General features: G+C 42.6%; 2 protein-coding genes across 5 annotated transcripts in view; one reads left to right on the forward strand and one right to left on the reverse strand.

Annotated features, from left to right (window-relative positions):
• The window catches only part of LOC111965832 (teneurin-3), a 163,674-nt gene that overhangs the window by 4,943 nt on the left and 133,578 nt on the right, over positions 1 to 25,153 (forward strand). For 3 of the 4 annotated variants that reach the window (XM_070444243.1, XM_070444244.1, XM_070444245.1), the window contains exons 2-3: positions 16,527 to 16,936; positions 19,343 to 19,618. In XM_070444243.1, the coding sequence (XP_070300344.1) occupies positions 16,669 to 16,936; positions 19,343 to 19,618 (544 nt within the window). In that variant the 5' untranslated portion in view covers positions 16,527 to 16,668. The remainder of the gene's footprint in view (positions 1 to 16,526; positions 16,937 to 19,342; positions 19,619 to 25,153) is intronic. The other variant, XM_070444246.1, reaches the window with a different exon arrangement.
• Positions 14,978 to 16,670, reverse strand: LOC139027927 (uncharacterized). Its single transcript, XM_070444146.1, has 6 exons — positions 16,655 to 16,670; positions 16,267 to 16,458; positions 15,920 to 16,016; positions 15,539 to 15,824; positions 15,385 to 15,456; positions 14,978 to 15,217 (listed from the first exon to the last, which is right to left on the reverse strand). Exons 1-6 carry the CDS (start codon positions 16,668 to 16,670, stop codon positions 14,978 to 14,980), a joined length of 903 nt encoding a protein of 300 aa, XP_070300247.1.

The following is a 25,153-nucleotide window of genomic DNA, read 5'->3' on the forward strand; positions in this document are numbered from 1 at the left end:
AAGAAGCCCTCCTGTCTCCACTCATTACCGTTATTAACTGCACCTTTCGAACCGTTACCTGTATAAAGACACCTGTCCACACACTCAATCAAACAGATTCCAACCTCTCCACAATGGCCAAGACCAGAGAGCTGTGTAAGGACATCAGGGATAAAATTGTAGACCTGCACAAGGCTGGGATGGGCTACAGGACAATAGGCAAGCAGCTTGGTGAGAAGGAAACAACTGTTGCGCAATTATTAGAAAATGGAAGAAGTTCAAGATGACGGTCAATCACCCTCGGTCTGGGGCTCCATGCAAGATTTCACCTCGTGGGGCACAATGATCATGAGGAAGGTGGGGATCAGCCCAGAACTACAGGCAGGACCTGGTCAATCACCTGAAGAGAGCTGGGACCACAGTCTCAAAGAAAACCATTAGTAACACACTACGCCGTCATGGATTAAAATCCTGCAGCGCACGCAAGGTCCACCTGCTTAAGCCAAGTGCATGTCCAGGCCTGTCTGAAGTTGCCAATGACCATCTGGATGATCCAGAGGAGGAAGGAGAAGGTCATGTATTCTCTCTCTGCTTTTCTGATGTATCAAATACTTATGTCATGCAATAAAATGCAAATTAATTACTTAAAAATCATACAATGTGATTTTCTGGATTTTTGTTTTAGATTCCGTCTCTCATAGTTGAAGTGTACCTATGATAAAAATTACAGACCTCTACATGCTTTGTAAGTAGGAAAACCTGCAAAATCGGCAGTGTATCAAATACTTGTTCTCCCCACTGTACATATACTGAATGTACCAAAAATTAAGAACACCTGCTCTTTCCATGACATAGAATGACTAGGTGAATACAGATGAAAGCTATGATCCCTTATTGATGTCACTTGTTAAATCAACTTCAAACAGTGTAGATGAAGGGGAGGAGACGGGTTAAAGAAGGATTTTTAAGCCTGGAGACAATTGAGACATGGATTGTGTATGTGTGACATTCAGAGAGTGAATGGGCAAGACTGAAGATTTAAGTAGCTTTGAACGGTGTATGGTAGTAGGTCCCAGGTGCACCGGTTTGTGTCAAGAACTGCAATGCTGCTAGGATTTTCACACTCAACAGTTTACCGTGTGTTTCAAGAATGGTCCACCACCCAATGGACATCCAGACAACTTGACACAAATGTGGGAAGCATTGGAGTCATCATGGGCCAGCATCCATGTGGAATGCTTTCGACACCTTGTATAGTCCATGCCCTGGCGAATTGACGCTGTTCTGAGGGCGAAAGGGTGGGGTGAAACTCAATATTAGGAAGGTGTTCTTAATGTTTTGTACACTCAGTGTGAATGTTTTTGGAAATTTACCCATGGGCTGGCAGTTGCCCATCCCTCGGCCTAGATACATAAATACATGATAGTGAATGACGGCTGGGCCTATTATCCTTTGCCTCTCACAGTAGGCATTAAGTCAATTCTGCATAGGGAAATATTTGTATTGGGATAATGTGATGTTTGGTACTTGTGTGTACGTTGTTATTTGTGACCTGGCAATACCCCTGATTGCATGTATATATAATATTGCATAATGTATAGGCTAATTCATAAGGCATTATAAATGTCTCATATTGCATTATGAAGAGGTTATGCACAGGAATTGTTACCAACATCCCATATGCCTGTTATGGACATATGAACTAATAACAGCCATCAGAAATAATGCCACAGGAGATGTTGCTTGGGGTTGGGACTGCAGTTCATTAAGTCCCCAGTTCATTACACCTTATTACAGCCATTACTTAGCCTACCTATAATTCACCTGATTCCCCCAGTCATGACGGAGAATAATTGATTTCATTTCAGTGTTTTTCTCACTTTGGAGCTGATAGCGCAGGCGGTCACTGAGACCTGGTCCACCTAAATTAAATCAGACAACTTGTAATATATTGCTTTACCACATTCACAATCAGACTTTCAGATAAGCTTTATTGTGATAAAGGAATATAAAGGAGTTTCTGGCTTTATACTGAGCAATTTAACACAAATGGTACATCAACGGAACAATGTTTTGCCTATTTTTTGACACTTGTCCACACAAAAGCACATGAAATATATTGTGGTTTGCAAAATATGATGGGCTGGAAGTAGTTTAATTTAATTTATTTCATAGGCCTTATTTACAATGTAAATAAGATTTGTATTTCAATCACACATGTCAGTTGCCTCATTTAGGATGGTGTTAACATTTTTTTTTTTTTTGAAGACTGTCCAGAGGGGTGGTGCTGGGTGGGACATCTCCCTCCCTCCTGTTATCTTGCTCATTACATTTATATTGTTACTTCCGGTGGACGCTCAATAGTTGATTTAATGAAATGTTATATTACATATGGCAAATAGCATGGCTGAGGCATATGTTTCAACACATCAGAGTAAACATGTGAAGGTTAATGCAGCTTGTCAAACTGTGCACAGATCCCTGGTCCTAGCAGATAGTTTTTATGGCATCATTTGCTTTGCATAATTGCTGGCCTCAATCTTCTACTGTTAACACACAGCCTGCTACTGTTAACGCACAGCCTGCTACTGTTAACGCACAGCCTGCTACTGTTAACGCACAGCCTGCTACTGTTAACCACAGCCTGCTATTTAACCACAAGCACTCGCTACCTGTAACGCACAGCCTGCTACTGTTAAACACACAGCCGCTACTGTTACACGCACAGCCTGCCTACTCGTAAACCACAGCCTTGCTACTGTCGGACACAGCCTGCTCGTTTACGACAACTGATGGTACGCACAGCCTGCTATGAAGCACACTGCTACATGTTAACGCCACAGCTGGCTTACTACGTGAACAGCCTCTACTGCCTTCACGAACACAGCCTGCAACTGGTTAACGACACAGCCTGCTACCGTAAGCACAAGCCCTAAGTACTGGTTAGCCACAGCTCTGCTACTGTTAGCACACAGCCTTCTACTGTTATACGCACAGCCTGCTACTGTTAACAGCATAGCCCTGCTACTGTTAACGCACAAGCCTGCTCAACTTTTAACGGCACAAGCCTGCTTCACTGTTAACGCACAGCCTCTACTGTTAACGCACAGCCTGCTACTGTTAACGCACAAGCCTAGCTACTGTTAACACCACAGCACCTGCTACTGTTACACAGCCTGCTACTGTTAACACAGCACCTGCTACTGTTAACACACAGCCTGCTATTTTTTAACCACAGCCTGCTACTGTTTAACACACAGCCTGCTACTGTAACACACAGCCTGCTACTGTTAACACCACGCCTCTACTGTAACACACATGCCTACTGTTAACACACAGCCTGCTACTGTTAACGACACAGCCTGCTACTGTTAACACACAGCCTGCTCACTGTAAACACACAGCCTTGCTACTTTAAACACAGCTGCTACTGTAACACACAGCCTGCTTCCTGTTAACACACAGCCTGCTACTGTTAACAACAGCCGTAACAGCCGCTGTACTGTTAACGAACAAGCCTGCATACTGTTAAATACCAGCTCCTACGTTACACACACAGCCTGCTACTGAACGTACGCCTGTACTGTTAACACACAGCTCGTACTGTTAACTCACACTGCTACTGTTAACACACAGCCTGCTTCTGTTTTTAAACACAGCCTGCTACTGTTAACACACGCCTGCTACTGTAACTGTTCACAAGACTGCTATCTTAACGCAGCTCTCACGTGTTAACGCACAGGCCTGCTACTTAAGCCACGCCTCACTGTAACAACAGCCTGCCTACTTTAATCGCACAGCCTGCTACTGTTAACGCACAGCCTGCTACTGTTAACGCACAGCCTGCTACTGTTAACGCACAGCCTGCTTACTGTCTAACGCACGCCTGCTACTGTTACCACAACAGCCTGTACGTACAACCCTGCTACGTACTGTCTACGTACGCACAGGCCTGCTACTTGTTAACACACGCACTGCAACTATTAACACAACAGCCTGCTACTGTAAGCAACAAGCCTCTACTGTTTAAACACAGCCTGCTACTGTTTACGACACAGCCTGCACTGTTAACGCACAGCCTGTACTGTTAGAACGCACAGCCTGCTACTGTTAACACAGCCTGCTACTGTTAACGCACACTGTACTGTTAACGCAACAGCCTCTACTGTTAACACACAGCCTGCTACTGTTAACACACAGCCTGCTACTGTAACAACACAGCCTGCTACTGTTAACACATCTGCTACTGTAACACACAGCCTGCTACTGTTAACGCACAGCCTGCTACTTTACACACAGCCTGACTGAAACAAGCCTGTACTTGTAACACCACAGCCTGCTACTGTAACACACAGCCTGCTACTGTTAACGCACAGCCTGCTACTGTTAACACCAGCCTGCCTACTTTAACACACAGCCTGCTACTGTAACACACAGCCTGCTACTTTAACACACCGCCTGCTACTGTTAACACACACGCCTGCTACTGTTAACACACAGCTGCTACTTTAGCGTACAGCCTGCATGTTAACACACAGCCTGCTACTGTTAACACACACTGCTCGGTAACTAACGTACTGTTAACACAGCCTGCTCTGTTAACACACAGTGTCATCTAACTTTAACACACAGCCTGCTACTGTTAACACACAGCCTGCTGACTGTTAACACACAGCCTGCTACTGTTACACTACAGCCTGCACTTTAACACACAGCCTGCTACTGTTACAACAGCTGTATACTTTAACAACAGCCTGCTACTTTAAACACAGCCTGCTACTTTAACGTACAGCCTGCTCTGTTTAACACACAGCCATGCTTACTGTTACGTACAGCCTGCTACTGTTAACACCACCTGCTACTGTTAACACACAGCCTACTACTTGTTAACACACAGCCTGCTTACTGTTTAAACACCACAGCCTGCTACTGTAACACCAGCCTCGCTACTGTTAACACACAGCCTGCTACTGTTAAGCTACGCTGCTACTGTTAACACACAGCCTGCTACTGTTAACGACAGCCTGCTACTTTAACGCACAAGCCTTGCTATGTTAACGCACAGCCGCTACTGTTAACCGCACAGCCTGCTACTGTTAAACCACAGCCTCTACTGTTAAGACACACAGCCTGCTACTGTTAACACACAGCCTGCTACTATGTACAACGCACCTAGCGGCCGCTACTGTTAACGCACAGACCTGCTACTGTTAACGCACAGCTGCTCTTTAAACACACAGCCTGCTACTGTTAACTACACAGCCTGCTACTGTTAACACACAGCCTGCTACTGTTAACACACAGCCTGCTACTGTTAACACACAGCCTGCTACTGTTAACACACAGCCTGCTATACTGCTGTTTGGCTGATCTGTTATCTCACCTGTTTTTTCTGAATTCTCACTGAATCCTCTTGCTGCTGTTTGAGTTTTTGGCTGTGAGACAGATTGATATTCTAGCTCTTACATGGTCCAATCGATAGAGTTTATAAATCAATATGGATGGAGTATATTTTATTGATTTTATATGACTGTAGACGAAAGCAAGGAATTGTGTCCTTACATTTATTCAAACTAGTGTAGGTTACATTTTGAAATATATGAATGAATGAGACACTAGTAATGTTTTGTTGCAGCAGTGCCATGGGTGAAAGTTATACGGTACTACATTATTACATTTTAAGGTAGGTGAACAAGCTTTTGGATCTCAATCAGAATGACAATGAGTTTCTCTTTGAAATTGTCTTTAATAAACAGACTGATATATGTGGCGCATGATATGGTCTTTATAGATACATGTGAAAAGGTCCCAATGGATACATTTATCTCCCTGGAATTAATTTGGATAAGCACAATACAAGTTATACATAAAATGTATGCACACATGACTGTAAGTCACTTTGGATAAAAGCAATCCGCTTAATGACATATATTATTTTATTATTATATTACATAGTTTGACAGTGTGGCAGCAGAAACATGACGGTTGTACTCTGAAAGTCAACCAAATACTTTTTGGAGGATTGCATGCTCTTGAAATGTACTTATGATAGGGATATTTGATGACAGCCTGTGATGTATTCCCACCATGATTCTTAACTACGCAGTATGCTGTTGAAGAGACACATGTTAAGGGCAATTGGCTACATGTTTAGGGCAGTTGGCTACCAAAACTGTCCTGCAATTTGTTTTAACGCCTACTACTGTACGACTTTAGCTATTTTAAACCATAGCCACTATTGAAACACATAGCATCTGGACTTAGTATCCAAGTGACTTATTTGGCTAACTGAAATATGGACACTTCAGATGCTTTGGCTGTATGTATTCCTTTGGAATTGTGTAACATCTATGTGAGCCATACACACCTTGTACATTGGTTTCCAGCAACTCCTGCTCAGTATAGTTATGGGGGGTACTTGTTTTTCACTAGCCAAACCCAGCAGGCGAAATGTGGCATTGGGCATCATAATGATGTTTTTCTGGTTGTAATCTGTTTCTTTTCAAGTGACGTCAGATAGCTTGTGTGATGACTAACCTTTTCTGAGACCTGAAGACTTGCCTAGGCTTTAGCTCAGCTGGAAAACACACTATTAAGGCACACAGACGACATAGGTTCAAACTCAGACTGTATATGTTTTAGACAAAGTACCAGCTATTGTTTTATCATGAGAGAAAATAAATTGTTCTCCAATACGCGGTTCCTTAAGTTCTTGATAAACTAAGCTGCGTGCATTGCAGCTTTGGTTTGTTTCTGCCTTTTATTTCTGGGCCGAAAGCCACCTGCGATTAGCCACATGGTGGCATCCTGCTGACCAGGCGCCAGGGGCCATACCCGACTCACTGGAGCCTGTCTCTGGAACCAACAGATTTACGTTCATATTCCTGACTTGCAAGCATATGTCAGCTTTTAGCAAGAGGACCGTAGTAATAAGATTGATCAGGAGCGGGGCTGGCATCGTAACAAAGAACCTCAGGTATCTTTCGATCAACACTTAGTAGGGAGACTGGTCTGCGGTAACATTGATCTACCCAAATTCTCATCTTGTTGCCTGTGTAACTCGAACCCTTCTTTGTCACAGATATCCTCCTATCCATAAATGACGGCCTTCGATCACACTGTATCATCACGCAGTACGCACCGRAAATACAGTTTGAACACAGTGAGAACTTGGAAAGATGCTTTAGTTCTCGTGATATCCATGTGTCGTTTAATGCTACAGGATTTCAATAAAAAAATGTGTGAAGAAACAACCCACTCTAGAGTGTGGAATTAGAGTACAAAGCTTGAAAATCTCAGAACGATCTCTTTGATCACCCTAAATGTTGCTTTTGAACCCTCTCTTTCTAAGGTCTGGAAAGTGTTTGCCATACAATGCAATATTGGCCCTCGCAAGCTTCCTCTGAAAAGGAGCTGCCAAGCGCTTCAGGTCAGGCTCTTTTGTGTCCCTCAGACAGCCCAGTGGGATGTTGGATGTCAGCTCTGCTCGTCGATGGAGCCACTTGACGACCTCAATAATTCAGTTGAGGTGACCTGGGTAATGCCAAAAGCCCCTGGTCTGGCAGGCTGATGAAGAGCCATGATAGACCAGGGCCAGCTGCTAGTTCCTGAGGGACCCTACTCAGCAACACTTCTCCCCCATTCTCAATGGTGGCGAAGACGGAAAATATAAAACATCTAGATATTGAGTAGTTCGTGGGGGAAAAATTGTGTCGGTGTAATGATATACAGGTCAATGGTCATTTACATCCAGCACGCCATCACTTGTATTCAAGAATTTGGGCTTTTTCACCCCCAGAAATGAAGAAACAGCCAGCGCAACGTCAGTGGAATTTCAGATGGATGGTTCTTTAATAAGGGCTGCGGTCTTTCTGTATTCTGATAGTGTGTTATCATGACCTATATATTCTTCCCCATAATGCTGACACCTGTAGAATAAAATCCCCCAGTTAATTTGTTCTGTTGTTTGATTAATGCACATCTTTARGTGGTAATATACTCAGTATATTATTCTGTAAAGTGCATAAACTGCATACTATCATGTTGTCCCTAATTTTGTCGTGCATGTAACAATTCACAGATGGCTCCATTTTTTTGACTATGCAGTAGTAGGCTTCATTGTTTGCACAAACAGAATCCTATCACAATTAGCTTTCCCTGATTGTTTAGACTGTCTTACTGAGGTTGTTAAGATGGAGTCAGACTCTTTCAGTAATCACAATGCCTTCCTGTAACCAGTTTAATGCATTGCCAGCTCACATTGTATGATTAAAATATATCTCAGGAGAAATGGAAGGGTTTATCCTTGCTTGTAAAAACAAAATATGCATTTTTATCTACATTCAGACTCAGCACTTTTGAGTAGCATTCAGCATTTTAATGTTTAAACAATAACATGGTTTGAATGCACACAGCATTCGGTTTCAATTTTGCTTTAATCCWTACATATTATGTCTATGTTGAAGCTTCAACATTTATGCCACCTCATATGCCATTGCCAACAAACAAGTACTTTAGGAACAATTCAAGTAGAATTTACTACCGAGACATAAATAAGGATATATGCAATTTAGCATTTAGGAATGTTTGAGAAATGTTTTGTCAATCAGTAATTGAAGTGTGACACTCGATTTTCATTTCCTCACCAGTTTCATTTGAGGCTTCAGTCCCATTTTCTTTCAGTTATTAGAAAATGTGTTTGACAAATGTTATGTTCATCATGCCATATTTTGAAATAGCACTGAACCAGTCATTCAGTTTTCATTCAACCAGTCATTGTCAGTTTACGTCAGTGCCTGCGATTGCCTTGCAACCTCATTACAACTCCACCACTGCCCAAATGTAATTTATTTCTCTAAGGGCATACTGATCATTGTGCTATTTGACTRTAAATTGTTACAATTCTGTTGATGTTATATTTTCAGACGATGCAGTCAACTCACGCAGGTAATCAGGCCTAATTCATTTAAATGTGGTGAAAATTCACAACCTTGGCCAAGCAGCCATTCCATCACAGTTCCATGAAGTTAATTTAGATAAAAAATATTCAGCACCAGCCTCCCGGGTGGTGCAGTGATCTAAGGCACTGCATCGCAGTGCTAGCTGTGCCACCAGAGATTCTGGGTTCGAGCCCAGGCTCTGTCGCAGCCGGCCGCGACCGGGAGGTCCATGGGGCGGCGCACAATTGGCCTAGCGTCGTCCGGGTTAAGGAGGGTTTGGCCGGCAGGGATATCCTTGTCTCATCGCGTACTAGCGACTCCTGTGGCGGGCCAGGCGCAGTGCACGCTGACCAGGTCGCCAGGTGTACGGTGTTTCCTCTGACACATTGGTGCGGCTGGCTTCCGGGTTGGATGTGCATTGTGTCAAGAAGCAGTGCGGCTAGGTTGGGTTGTGTTTCGGAGGACGCATGGCTCTCGACCTTCGCCTCTCCCGAGTCCGTATGTAAGTTGCCGCAATGAGACAAGACTGTAACTACTACCAATTGGATACCACGAAAAAGGGGTAATTAAAAAAATAAAATAATAATAATAATAATATTCAGCACCTCCTGTATACAATAAAACAACTTATATCTCTGTACTGATGTGTATTATTTAGAAAAGGAATGGAACATTGAATTAGGCCAGTGGCTAATGGAACATTGAATTAAGGCAGTGGTTAATGGAACATTGAATTAAGGCAGTGGCTAATGGAACATTGAATTAAGGTAGTGGCTAATGGGAAATTGAATTAAGGCAGTGGCTAATGGAACATTGAAGTAAGGCAGTGGCTTTAATGGAACATCTGAGCCTAAGTGCGAACATTGAATTAGCAGTGCTAAATGGAACATTCGAATTTTAGGCAGTGCTAATGGAACATTGAATTAAGGCAGTGGCTAATGAACATGATAAGCATGTAGAAAGTAATTAAGGCAGTGGCTAATGGAACATTGAATTAAGGCAGTGGCTAATGGAACATTGAATTAAGGCAGTCTAATGGACATTAATAAGGCAGTGGCTAATGGAACATTGAATTAAGGCAGTGGCTAATGGAACATGAATTAAGGCAGTGGCTAATGGAACATTGAATTAAGGCAGTGGCTAATGGAAACATTGAAATTAAGCAGTGGCTAATTGGAACATTGAATTAAGGCAGTGGCTAATGGAACATGGAATTAAGGCTGTGGCTAATGGAACATTGAATTAAGGCAGTGGCTAATGGAACATTGAATTGAGGCAGTGGATATGATTGTGTGCACACATACACTACCATTCAAAAGTTTGGGGTCACTTAGAAAGCAATTTTTTGCTAAACTTGGATTAGCTAACACAACGTGTCATTGGAACACAGGAGTGATGGTTGCTGATAATGGGCCTCTGTATGCCTATGTAAATATTCCATAAAAATCAGCCGTTTCCACCTACAATAGTCATTTACAACATTAACAATGTCTACACTATATTTCTGATCAATTTGATKTTATTTGAATGGACAAAGAAGTGCTTTTCTTTCAAAATAAAGGACATTTCTAAGTGACCCCAAACTTTTGAACGGTAGTGTATAAGGGGAGGTGTGAGTCTGATAACAGTATAGGGTATGTATAGAGGTTGCCTGGAAATAGATAAACAGACGTTCAATAGGGCATGGAAAAACATACTATTACCACTTCAGATATTTCTCTTTCTATGTGATCTTAGGCAACATTTTTATATTTGTTTTTTATATTCAAAGAGCGATAATGATTGCCTCATAGTCTGCAACTTTGCTTGCGTCAGCAGATTTTTGTTTGTATTAAGACTCAATGAACATTTTTAATTTGAGTGTCGTTGTGGTTAAAGCTGATTGGTTGGATTTGTAGATATCTCGTTGCTGTTTATTATTTGGTGCCCTGTCTCACATGAAGAGATGCATTTCACCTCCGTGTCAATCCCACCTCAAGTGAATCGCTGTATATTTCAGAGAAATAAATCTCTGTTAGTTCTGGTTAAAGTTGGAATCTTAACATYGTTATACTCCCTCTGACATCATTGCACAACAGTACACGTGATAGAACAGCGGAGAATGTACTACTTTTTCTACGCTCCTTTTCAAAGACAAAACTATAACAACTGTATTGGTACGCCCAGTGGCTCTGTTTCACCTTGCGCATATCTCAGCTTTAAGGTGAGGTCTATGCTAATGTAAGAAGTTGACATACTTCAGCATTGGTGTCCACTGATGCCTGAGTTTCTGGATTTCTCATCCTATCCATGATTGTAAAAAACATCAAGGTTTCTGCAAAGACACCTGCAGGTATTTAATGATAAAACTCACAGCCTTGTGAAACACCACACCACACACACTCTACAACACACACGACACACACACATCACACACACACAACACACACAACACACCAAACACACACACACAGACACCATCACCATCCTAACTCAATAAAAACACTACAGGTTCAAGTGTAACAATTGCATTACAGCAGGTCCCTGTAAAAGCTTTAGGACAGATTGAAACAGAAAACTGTGGTTATGGACAGAATACCACGCGGAGGAATCTGAGCATAGATAGAACACAGGCAAGAGCCAGGAATCTGATGGCATCCAGACTAGAACACCAGGCAGAGCAGGAACTGATGGCATCCAGACTAGAACACAGCAGACGCAGGAATTCTGATGCATCCCATTATAAGACCCAGAGAGCCAGGGATCTGATGGCATCCAGACTAGAAACACAGGCATAGCCAGGGAATCTGATGGCATCCAGACACTAGAATCACAGGCAGAGCCAGGGAATCTGCTTTCAACAGACAAACACTTCTGTGTCTCCAAAATCACTGGTGTCAGGAGGGAACAAGCAGCAGCTGATGGAAGAGTGCCCTTGTTACTCCTCACCCCATTCCAGAGAGTTAGAGAGAGGGAAGAGAAAGGAGAGAGGAGAGGATAGAGACTCGACAAGATGAATTATGCAAAGCTGTCAGAGCCGGCTATTGTTGGAGGTGCTGGCTGTGTTAAAGTGAGCCGGCCTGATCCCCACCACCCTCCATCACCACTTTCACGACTCCCTTGGCGAAGGACCGTACGGTCCCTGCAAAAACAAATAGGAAAGGGCGAGGCCACAGAGGGGAAAGGATGGGAAGGGCAGCTAGCTTGGCATCGTGGTGGCAAGTGGAACATCTGTGAGAGGGGGACACGATGGAAACGATAACCATGTGTTTTTATTGGCTTTATTTACAGACTACAGAGTCAGGGTTTACGTCAGGYGGTAATTGCTGGCTTTTGGACCCTATCTTTTTTTTTAAAGCCAATAAATGTAATAGTTGATCGGGAGAAAAAAACGATCTTATTACAAAATAATGCTTTTTATTTATTGATGGAAATATCAGTCGATGGAAATACATTTGACCATCATCCTTATCGGTCTATAGGGTAATTTGCTTTAGTGGAATTAAATTGGGGCGTGTGTATTTTAATTACTCATCATRTATCTTATTTATCAAACACAACTATTACATGCGCACAGCATACAGAGCCTATTTTGAGCTGGATTTCTCCTGCAGCTCCTCAGCTCGCTGCTGCCGGAGTGAAACGTGTGATTTGATAAGACCAGTCATTGCACAACCATTCTAAATGCAAGATTAAAAAGAGCTACTATTTTTATTTCTCAACTGGCAATTGAAGGGCGCCTCCCATTTGMCATTCAAGTGCATAGTCAACGGTAGGCAGTCTATCACCATGCCACCCAATGTGAGCTGGAGGCAGTMTGCATTTTCAAGACATATACTTAATTTTTTGAAACCTGAACGTTTACTTCATATTGTGAGGCATGTCTTTCCGTGTTTCAAGTAGCCTAGGAACCATAGAAACGTAGAGGCAATTATTTTATAAAGACTTCCTCATATGCATTTGAAACCAGCAATTTTCTCCTCTTCTATTGGTTTTCAAATCAACTTTCTTTTGTTGTCTAGAAGCCAAAGGCGCAATCCTAGTCATATTAGAAACCTATCCTAGTTGCTGCATCTTTAGATTTCCCCTCTTTCTAAATTTCTAACAGACATTTTTATCTCTGTCACATGTGGAACCGCTCGCATCAGATGTGCTGTTTAGAATGGTGTTTTTCCGCAAATTGCATTTTGGCAAATGTTTGTAAATGACATTTTATTGTCTGCTTCATTACAGGAATTGCATGTTCTGTTAAGATGAATTACCATAATTTAAATGTGAATTCTGTCATTCTGAGCACTGTGGGTGGACTCCCTAATGGGTTACACACCCAATGCATATGGGTCCCATCATTTCTCAAATGGCCGTTAAATTAAACTCTTCCCGGTCACATTGTCCGGCGCCTCATTTTCCTTACGGAAACCCTGGGTTAGGGGGTCTGAGTTAATATTTAGAACAGGCCTTCGGAAATGTAATTACTTGAACAAAGAGGGCTTCGGGAAGATTTGCCATTTCAGCAGGGAAGTCTCCAGTGGCTACTCTACTCTCTCTTTGCAAAATGCTGTTTGTGCTTACGTCAGGAATGTGGGTCACTTCGGTTGAAACCAATTTATTTGGCTGTATTGGCTCTGAGCCACGTCTGTGGTGGCTTCTCCTTTGGTCCTCTCATGTGAATCGCGAGTGTGAAGCAAAAAAATCTAACACACAATCCCTGATTTTGTGTCCAAACAAGAGAATCGAGCCTAGATCATAAAAGCTTATATTCTCAAAAACTGTGTTACCAAATTGACTTCAAGACATTGCTTGACACTATATTATATATATGGTGTATGGTTAATGTTTAGAAGAACATTGAGACTGTATTTAACAGAAGAAGCAGGTTTAGGAGGAACTGGCTGGGGAATCATAGACCTGTGTAGTACTGTGCTACGCTACATAGATCATGGAGTGTCACTTCCCCCTGCCTCACTGCCTTGTCAACGTTCCCACTGTGCCACTATAATACTGCAGTGTCGGCTTTTCCTTCTTGAGGTCATTGGTGACTGGCTGTCTCAATCAACCATAKTATCAAAGGTGACACATACAGACCAGAGGGGTAGCATCCTAACAGTATTTAGGACAGTTCTCAATCCAAATGGGGAGACGTGGGGATAATTGTTGGTGTATTGCGGTAAGGCACTACGTGGACATTATGTAGGCCTATTTGTGGTTTTGGTATCCAAGCAACGAAGTGGCCTAATCCTTAGATAGAACTTCCTTGAGTTCATAGCCCAGCCCACTACACCAGACAGCTTCTATGAGTATCTCCCTAGTGTCCTCAAAGCATCCCCATGTACAGGAACTACCTTCAGTACATAGAGGACATTTTGATGAACTCCGAAAAATKTTGGCGTTAGTAACTTTGGAACCTCCTGAGGAAGGCAGTATGTGTTCACATTAAAGACGTGCCCGGTCGTTCACCTTGCTTTGTGAGAATCCGGCCCGCCACGACATTTCCCCATAACACACCCACGGGGACTTATAGCTGATTAGGACACTAATCTTATTCCCCCTGTTGGGTTGTCGGCGGCTCGACAGACAAGGCTCTTAGCAATAACGGCTATCAGCCCCTGTGTATCTTTACAGGTCTATAAATCAGAACGGATCACAATCAGGGAGGTTTGTGGGTGGGTCCGTTCTTGGCCACTGCACAGTAATCTTTGTAAATGTGGGTTAACATCTCCACTCTTGTCTCTACGTTTGAAAGTGTCTTTTAAGATTTAATCTCTGCATAGAAAGAAAGAACAACCTGTCACCTAGTGAAAGGACTTCTTGGCAAAATTCTCAATAAAAACTTTGAGGTCTAGAAAATACTTTTTCATTTCTCTTGGATCCAAAGTTTCAGTTTCAGTACAGGGAAATGTGGAAGTGTCTGATACACCTGTCTTTGGGCTTCCAGCTGAGTCAAGACAGAAATGAAATCCTCACCAGTGAAAATCCCCCCTTTTCACACTCTACACTTAATAGTAATGGATAATTAAAGTATCTAAATGACCTGTCGACCTCATACACAAACACGCGTCCAAGTTGTGGACAAAAGGAATTTAGCTTACGGGTGGGGTTTGAGAGGTGGTGGGTGTGAGTGGGCTAACGGGTGGGGTTTGAGAGATGGTGGGTGTGAGTGGGCTTACGGGTGGGGTTTGAGAGGTGGTGGGTGTGAGTGGGCTTACGAGTGGGGTTTGAGAGATGGTGGGTGTGAGTGGGCTTACGGGTGGCGGGGGTTTGAGAGTGGTGGTGTGAGTGGGCTTACGGTGGGGTTTGAGAGGTGGTGGGTGGTGAGTGGGCTTACGGGTGGGGTTGAGAGGTGGGTGGGTGTGAGTGGCTTACGAGGTGGGGTTGGAGAGTGTGTGGTGTGGAGTGGGCTTACGTGGGGGTCTTGAGAGGTGGTGGGTGGAGTGGATGGGGCTTACGTGGTGGGGTTTGAGAGATGGTGGTGTGTGAGTGGGCTTACGGTGGGTTTGAGAGGTCGGTTGGTGTGAGTGGGCTTACGGCTGGGGTTTGAGAGCGGTGGTGGTGTGAGTGGCTACGGGTGGGGTTTGAGAGGTGTGTGGGGTGAGTGGGCTTACGGGTGGGGTTTGGGAGGTGGTGTGTGTGAGTGGGCTTACGGGTTGGGTTTGAGAGGTGGTGGTGTTAGTGGGCTTCGGGTGGGGTTTAGAGATGGTGGTGGTGTGAGTGTGCTTACGGGTGGGTTTGAGAGGTGGTGGGTGGAGTGGGTTTAGCGGTGGGGTTTGAGAGGTGGTGGGTGGAGTGGGTTTACGTATTGGGTTTGAGAGGTGGTGGGTGTTGAGTGGCTTACGTTTGGGGGTTTGAGAGGTGGTGGATGGAATGGGCTTACGGGTGGGGTTTGAGAGGTGGTGGGTGTGAGTGGGGCTTATGCGGTGGGTTTGAGAGCTGGTGGGTGTGAGTGGGCTTACGGGTGGGTTTGAGAGTGGTGGTGTGATGGGCTACGGTGGGTTTGAGAGATGGTGGTGGTGTGATTGGCTCACGGGTGGGGTTTGAGAGGTGGTGGGTGTGAGTGGCTGTACGGGTGGGGTTTGAGAGATCGGTGGTGGTGTGCTTGGCTCACGGGTGGGGTTTGAGAAGCTGGTGGGTGTGAGTGGGCTTACGGGTGGGGTTTTAGAGATGGTGGTGGTGTGTGTGTGTTTACGGGTGGGGTTTGAGAGGTGGTGGGTGGAGTGGGTTTACGCGGTGGGTTGAGAGGTGGTGGTGGATGGGTTTACGTATTGGGTTTGAGAGTGGTGGGTGTGAGTGGGCTTACGTTTGGGGTTTGAGAGGTGGTGGATGGAATGGGCTTACGGGTGGGGTTTGAGAGGTGGGGTGTGAGTGGGCTTACGGTGTGGGTTTGAGATGGTGGGTGTGAGTGGGCTTACGAGTGAGGTTTGAGAGCTGGTGGGTGTGAGTGGGCTTACGGGTGGGGTTTGAGAGATGGTGGTGGTGTGATTGGGCTCACGGGTGGGGTTTGAGAGGTGGTGGGTGTGAGTGGGCTTACGGGTGGGGTTTGAGAGGTGGTGGGTGTGAGTGGGAGCTTTTGAAGATTAAGTGGGGGGATTAGTGTTATCTGAGCTTCTCCCCTCTCCCCTCTCTGTTTTCCAGGTAGAGCCGAATGGGGCTAAGTGGACAGACAGACAGAAATACAGACGGATAGACAGAGGGACAGACTTACCAACGGCGTAAACCGGAGTGGAATATCCCAAAGCGAGCGTCTCAGGAGAGAAGGACACAGTATGCAGGCAGCATGGAACAGGTGAAGGAGCAGCAGCCTTTCTGCTCACTCTCCAAGAGCCAGAGAGACCGAGAGAGAGACCGTGAAAGGGAGAGGGATCGGGAACGGCGTTACACCGCATCATCGACAGACCAAGAAGGGGCCTGCCGTGTGCCAACCCAGAAGTCCTACAGCTCTAGCGAGACGCTGCAGGCCTACGACCATGACCCCGCCCGGCTGCTGTTCTCAGGCCGAGTCAAGGAGATGGCCCACCAGGAGACCAATGACTACAGCAGGCCAGGTCAGTACAGCCACAGCTCTATTTCAATCATTTGAAAGGATGATGCATAATAGGTCTGCTGTTTGGATATCATTTGTTTCATACGTGTACTTTTTAAACATACTTAACTTGGAGTTTAATATTTTAAAAAATTGCAAGGTGTATTACAGAATTTAAATTGACATAGGAAAGATAGATAGAGAGATACTATATTAGTAAGTCTATCATTCTTTCATAGGGCCTCCCATTGGTTTCCTTGAAAACGTTATCTTGTTAATGTATGATCCATTAACCAGCATTCATAGTTCGTCATTTGAGGTTTGTATTACTCCATGATGAACAGTAGAGCTCTTTTCGATCTGTGCAGTATGTACAGATCCAAACGAAATGATCGTGCTCCACTTCACATACCGTTGATAATTACCCATTGAACTGTTGAGCAAATAACCCACCGTTTTAATTGGTTGTTGGCAATTGGTAGGAAATGTTCATAATAAGAAAAAAGTTGGTGGTTTATTTTAGTGTCATAGACAATTCTTGATTATCTAAAAATGCATATTTTGTGGCATATTTCTCATTGATGTCTGCTAATTGGCGCCAACTGGAAATGAATTGCATTCTAATTAGGCTGTGGGAAGAATGTTCATTTCCCCTTTATTTCTAGATCAAATTACAACCTTTAATGAAAAGGTAATGAACGATTAGACTTATTATCACTTCAATTATCAATAATTGTTATTTACACATTTCAAAGTTGTATCTGTTTTTAAAAGTAAATTCACACCTTAAGTCAAATGTATAGTTTAAGGTTATATATTGTCTAAGTCCGGAATTGCTCCGCTGCAGTTTTTACTTTAGAATATTCTTTGTCAATTTCACTTGTTTAAATGTTTCCTGCCATGAAATAACCAGTAAACTAAATCAAATGCAAGAACAGTTTTAAATGAATTTATTCATTGCTAATTTACTTATATTAATCTTGCTACCTATCTTGTCTGCACTAATGATATTTCTATATTAATGTAGGTAAAATACATTTCTGGAATCTTATGCAGCATGACATTACATTCTTTATTATTCAGCTAGCTGAATATTTTTTTTTTTATAGAATGACTTTGAATGTATATATTAAAAAATATATATCGATAAATATATACACTGAACAAGAATTTCCATCCAAAGATTGTTTTAGTTCTGTCCACGCATTTAGAATTTTTGCTGTTTACTTCAGATTACATTATTTTTTCTCAATCCAGCATTGACATCCTGTATATTCCCTTGCATCTCTGTTTTTCACCATTTTGTTTCTCTATTAAATCAACACTTTAGATCCAGATTTACAAACAGTTAAGACACAGAATTGTGGAACTCTTTCAATTTACAAAAAWATATAATTTGGGTAGTTGTACAATGAGTGGGAGTCTCTTTTCTCTGAGTGGTCCCGTGTGGCTCAGTTGGTAGAGCATGGCGCTTGCAACGCCAGGGTTGTGGGTTCATTCCCCACGGGGGGACCAGGATGAATATGTATGAACTTTCCAATTTGTAAGTCGCTCTGGATAAGAGCGTCTGCTAAATGACTTAAATGTAAAATGTAAATGTACGCGTACACAGTTTTTAAGGAACTCAGTCTGGCTTTCAACTGACTCTTGAAAATTGTAATAGTAGAATGCATGAGGTGCAATTTTGAAATTGGGTAGTGCATCATCAGTTTTCCTCTTGTCATGTCAGTCATTGCCTACCTTAGAGAGCTATTTATAACTTGTCAGAAATGTCCAGATCAACTAGCCCATGTCAGCCAACGTTTTTTAGCTAGGTAGCCCATAGATTTTGATGTAACGTTTGAGTCGCTGAAATATCACATGAATACACATTAGACATGGCAACATGTATAGAATTGCAAGAGAATGGGCTTTAAAACTGCAAAATGTTCACTGCCCTGCTTGACAAAATGTGTAGAATTGCAGGAAATAGGGTTTAAACCTGGGAAATGTTCTCTCCGCCAACAAGAGGGGAGTGAACAGTTTGTGTCAAACCGTGCTTGTGCCCATAAAAATAGACGTTGCGCGTGTGCACGGTSGGGGGATGTTGTTTTCAGCAGAAGTCCTATCATCTTCCATCTTACTTGAATGTACAATATGTCTGTTAGTGTGACTTGTCTTCTGATTTACTGGTTGGCTTTTGTTTTTGTGAGGCTTCTATTTGAGTTAAGCCTACTGCCCTTCTAAGAACAGACATTTTAAGAATCAGAAAAATGTTTAAGCTACACATTTTGGCAAAATGGCAGTCATTGTAAATAAGGATTTGTTCTTAACTGACTTGCCTAGTTAAAAATAAAACAAAACGTCCGCACCAGATATTCTGTGTTTGGGATTGGGGTTTGATAACATTGTTAAATTATAGGCCCGCTATTTGGTTTTGTCTGTACAGGACAGGCCTTCTCGCTGAGGCAACTTGGAATATGTGAGGCCTCCACACGCAGAGGCCTGGCCCTCTGCCCTGAAACGGGCCTCTCGCACCCCCTTGGTAGCTACTCCAGAGGAACAGTCCCCACAGAGAATAATGAGCCCACGTCCCCGGAACGTACCATGGCTCTCTGGGGCAGGGGTGCCAAGTCAGGCCAAAGCTCATGCCTGTCTAGTCGCTCCAACTCGGCTCTTACCCTGACAGACACCAAAATGGACAATAAGTCGGACAACGAAATTGGTGAGTCTGCCACACCTTTATTTGTTAATTGTGATCCCCCTTATTCCTGTTTTTGTGGAGGTTTAAGTAGGAAGTTAATCGCACACCAAATGTGCAAACTAGTAAGCATTGTACCGGTATTATTTCATTGGTGTTCAGGAAATCTCTTTCATTGGTGGAAGCGATAAATGGTGGATTCTGATTGGGCATGTGCAGCTGCTGTTTGGGGATAAAAGGCAGGTTTCATGGCGTCTTGTGGATAAGACTTTGGTCTTCCAATTGAGTGTTTGGTAGTCACCTGGTCATCTCCACATGGAAGCAGGGGAGTTTGATAAAGTTTCCCCTTGGGCTAGTGTGTAATCAAAGATAGCTTTGTAAAGCGCCGGTCAGAGATTTCGCATAGAAATTCCACAGTAGTTGAACGAGCACACACAATAGCTGATTTAAGTAGGTTCAACGGTTTGAAGTGCAAATTTGATCATGCTTGAAACCCGAAACTTAAGACTGTGGTATTCTTTTGAAGGAAGATCTTCTGTGCATCAAATGCGGGATTTAGAAAAAATATACATTTCTGTTTATACTTATCAATATTGCTTTAAGTGATAAATGACTCTTTCATTTTGATTTAGAAAGGGTTTGTACTCAAACGAAAAGCAGTCTATACAGCTATCTAAAAACACAGTTGTTTTGTTGCTTTTGTTGTGTATAGAATGTGAGGCACTTTCAGTGTATAATATTCCTTGCAGTGATAACTTTGCTTTTATCCGGCATTCGTCAATGACTTTASAAAAAGTACAATGTTTTGCCTCCAACTTTGAAGTGATGTTATTGTCTATTACTTATTTATTCATGTCGTTGTGCTATTATATTTTCTACACATCAGCCATGGTCTCAAATTTGTTCTTAGAGCAGTTTTGACAACTTTTGCTGCTGTTAAGCTAATTTGAAGAATACCTTTATCTTTAATGCTCTCAAAAAGCATTGAAAATCTATTTACCGTGGTGGTATGTATTGTCATCTCATATGTTTGCTATCACCATACTTTTCAATAAGCATTACCAAAGGTACAGAAGAAAGAGAGATGATAGTGGTTGATTATCCAAGGATTATCCACAGACTTTCAACTGGCCAGAACATATAGAAAGGTTACATGGTACAAAGGAAATATTTTGTGTTCAGAGCAAACCATTTATATTTCAGTTATGTTCCAGACAGATATTCCATACCACTCTTGAGATGTAGATCTGAGATGTGGATTTCGCCTCTCTTAAGTGCCTTTTTTCCTTATATAACATTATTTTGTTTTATTATAGTCTCCAACTACTTTGTGATTACTGCTGATGTAAAAAGGGCTTTATAAAATGCACTTGAATTTGATTGGATGGAAAAACGTGTGGAAAATAACTTCMATTTCTGTGTCCTATCTCTAGTTTTTTAAAGCCCCGCATTATTCATGTGACGCCATATAATGTCATTCCAAATAACTCATTGATGACGTGTAATGGGAGTAAAATAAGACATTCAAKGCACCTAACAAGGTGTTTTCTTATCTACAGAACTTTTCCTCCATGTTTGTTGCAGCTGTTACATGCGATCTCTGTGGCTCAGAAAACGCATTGGAGTTAGCTTGCTTCAAAAGGCTCTGACCTGGCCTCCTACCCCCACTACCCCCCGCAGCCTCTCTTCTTTGGAGTCTCTTTTGGAGATGTCTGGAGTGCTGCCGCTCATTTGGTCTTGTTAGTGTGACTCCCCGCTGTGACTTTTATCTCGCCCAATTTCCACCCTATTATTTTAATCATAGGGAAAATAAGCAATACGTGCTACATCTTGTTCGCAGGTAGCTAAGCTACCACCCGTTAGGAAGGCGCGGAAAGAAGCCCAGAGTTTTCGAATTTTAATTAAACCCTAACCACGGGTAACTTTTCCGTCAGTTGTGYTTGTTTGTTCGTTTGTCGCTTAACCTTATTTGGATGTTTCGTTGTGAATGATAAGAGGTTCAGATCTTGACGGGTCATGCACTAATCAACAGCTACATTGTTGATTTGTTATCGTGTTATCCTTATCTTGTATCCGATGKCTACCTCTATTTTCAACTGGAGCAAAGGGGGAAAAGTCATCCTTTAAAACTGCTTTAGATCTCATTCTTTCTCTCTTTTTGTCATGAAGCATTACACTTTCGACTTTCACTATTTAATGAAGCAGCTAAGAGGAATTACCCATCAACTGAATATGCATGTGAAAGCCATTACAAAGGGGCGTTCAGCTCCACTTATTCATAAATGAACTCAATATTTCATTGTAATTTGCACCGTTCTGGGCAGTCAGACACAGAAGACTACTACAGTCTTGGCAGACTGTCGGGCTATAGCATCTGCAACTGTTAATAACCGCCTGATCCAAGAGAAAGAAGACTAAGATTAAAGATTGTGTCTTTGCTGGCTGAGTTTCATCCCAAAAGAATCCAGAGAATTTAGGTCCAGATTGACAGATTTACTTTGTTGGTTGTGATGTTGGTAGTTTTGTTGGTTGTGATGTTTGTTGTTTTGTCGGTTGTGATCTTGGTTGTTTTGTTGGTTGTGATCTTGGTTGTTTTGTTGGTTGTGATGTTGGTTGTTTTGTTGGTTTGGGATGTTGGTTGTTTTGTTGGTTGGGATGTTGGTTATTTTGTTGGACTGTAGTGTTGGCTCTGATGATGGGATATTGTCTGTTCAGCGTCTAATTACAGTGAAACAAATTGATTGAGACAATTGTGCCGAATCGTACCCTGTCGACAACAAATCCAATGCCTTCTGAACCGATGTCCTCAAGAGCATTTTAACAGCTGTTTTAACATATTATTAATGTTATGTGTCTGTGACATTTTATCAGTGCAAAAATTGCAAAAGAAGTCCAATTTATCCAAACAATGAAGACAGCCACCAAAGACACCTGGCAGTTTTACACACCACTCTCAAATGGAGTATAACTCCTGGCTGCTTTGTGTGAACCCTTCCAGTAAAAGGTTAATTGAATTACATGAGAAGACATTGTAACATGCAGTGCAGCACAGCACACACCAGAGAGCTGTGGGTATATGAAAGCACCTCACAAATACGCACACGCAGGCGCGCGCGCACACACACAAACACACACACACACACACACACACACACACACACACACACACACACACACACACACACAACACACCACCGATCCACACACACACACACACACACACACCCAACACCACACACACACACACACACACACACACACACTGGGAGTCTAACAAACAAAGGTTACACACCATCTGTCAACTCCTGCCTCACATCCGCGTCACATCATGATTACAGTGGAATCATTCTATTGATCATGGAAGATAAAAACACCCTCACACTGCCTATATAATTCAATATGGCCTAAGTTGTGAATATACAGAATAAGTAAAACCTTTAGTTTGGTCAAAGGCTCTGAACATCTGTGACGTTTTTGAATAAAATTCTTAACTGGCTGCAAGGCATGCATTCACATCTTCCCAGAGAGCTGAGAACGCGTCAGTGTGTTTGAGCCACAGACCCTCGTGGCCTGAGCGCCGGCCACGTCCAACTGTTGTTATTTTCTCCTCTTCTGGTCCCATTGACTGCTCCCTCTCAGAAGAGTTGCCTCTATCTTTTGTCGGACCGTGTCAATGTATGTAGGACACTGGCTGCGTGATGTGTGTACAGCGCAGAGGTGTCATGTGGGTAGCATGCTCATCCATCAACTGAACCCACACTGCTTTCTATTTTGGTGGAAGACAGAGAGAGCTTGGTGGGGAAGATTTCCTTGCTGTTTCATTGGGTAAAGGCTCAATTCCATTGGATCTGAACTTCTGTTAATTATTTGAGAAGACTTGACTCATTTCTTTTTAGCTCCTAGTGGAGAATAATTTATGCCCAATTCATACCATGATGACCTCTTTTCTAAAATAGTTTTCAATTCATCCTGTGTGGTTACAGAGGAATTGAACCTGGCCTTGTTGTCCAAACCGATTGCGCTTGGCATTGTTGCTTAGCCACTGGTAAGCAAAACATGCCATTGAGTTTGCCATTGTTGGATTGCCGTTGATAAGCAGTTGCATACACCAGATTAGACTGCTCAACATGCTATTATAATTAAGACCTACTCTAGCATTGTCAATTACCAGACCTGCTATTGACTGTACTATATAGAAAGGGCTCATTTCATTTCAATAGGCAGCCTGATGGAGTAGCTGTATTAGCCTCCAACATGGAAACAGTTAGGGGTCTATTCCTCAACACATGGCAACGGATTCAGGCTGTGTGTTGAAGGCTGTGGTGTAAATATAACTGTCTCAGAGCTACTTGTCCTTTTCCTTTGTTTTCAACGAAATTAGCATCATTAGCATCTACTCAAGTGAAACATCATGTTCCTTGAATAATACAATGCAGAGCTAATTTTGATCGTTGGTGGCTTTTCCCCTGTTGACGCACTGTGTTTTATTGCTGGAGCAATCTTAGCTTTTGTAGACACCCGAGCAAATCAAACGCTACGGGTTAAGACTACTTGTCAAACGGCCAAATCACCTTGATGCTTATTGACGCTCCCAAGTCGACTATATGTTTTGAATGACAACTCTTCTCCGATGAGCTCAGATATTGAAAAGGAAGGAAAAATGGTTGACAAGCCATTATAATACTGTGTGTATCCCTGTAAATAAGATGGGAATTTATGGAAGCATAAAAGCAGCTATAAAGTGTGAAAATAAAAATAAAAATGATTCTTATATGGCATGTTTTAAACATGAGTCACATGAGGGAAACTCACATTAAGATTAGTCTAATAGTCAGAGGACATGCATGCTAGGGGTGTGAACGTTTTAATGTTTCAGCAAAAGGGGGTCCTTAACGTTAAGAAAAAATCCCTRACCGAAAAAGAGTGCAGTTGTCACAAAACTACCACTAACAGGTCTCGATCATCATCATAAAGGGAAACAAACATTTAAAAAATACCTAAAGCAACAACGCTGCAGTGTTAGTAGGAGGARAAAAACTGCTTCATTAACTGGAGCTGTAATGCATGAGGGAGAGTGAGAGGCTTGAAGCAGAGCAGCAGCTCAAATGGGAGTGAGGAGGGGAGCAGGGAGGGGGAAAGAGATGGCAACCAAGTTGACTTGCGCTAATGTATTGCTAGTTATTTATCATCTCATCTGGATACATATTCCCTGTCTTGACTGCACCCAGAGAAGGTAGTTAACGTTAGCTATGCTAATTAAGTCTCGCTAGTTAACGTTAGCTAAGCTAATTGAGTCTAGCTAGTTAACGTTAGCTAGGCTAATTGAGTCTAGCTAGTTAACATTAGCTAGGCCAATTGGGTCTACACACCATACCAATGTAGGCCATCTGCATTGTGAATTTGAGTGGAATTGTATGAATTTTTCTTATAATTTGACTGGAAAACCGATACAAAACTGGAAGTTTAAACGTTAAGAAAATGTTTATATTTGTCACATCCCAAATGTATGCAGTGGTATTTTGGAAAATCAAATGATTGCATGCACTTGCACACGCTCAG

The sequence above is a fragment of the Salvelinus sp. IW2-2015 genome, linkage group LG6.2, assembly GCF_002910315.2.
Source record: "Salvelinus sp. IW2-2015 linkage group LG6.2, ASM291031v2, whole genome shotgun sequence".
NCBI classification, from domain to species: Eukaryota; Metazoa; Chordata; class Actinopteri; order Salmoniformes; family Salmonidae; genus Salvelinus; species Salvelinus sp. IW2-2015.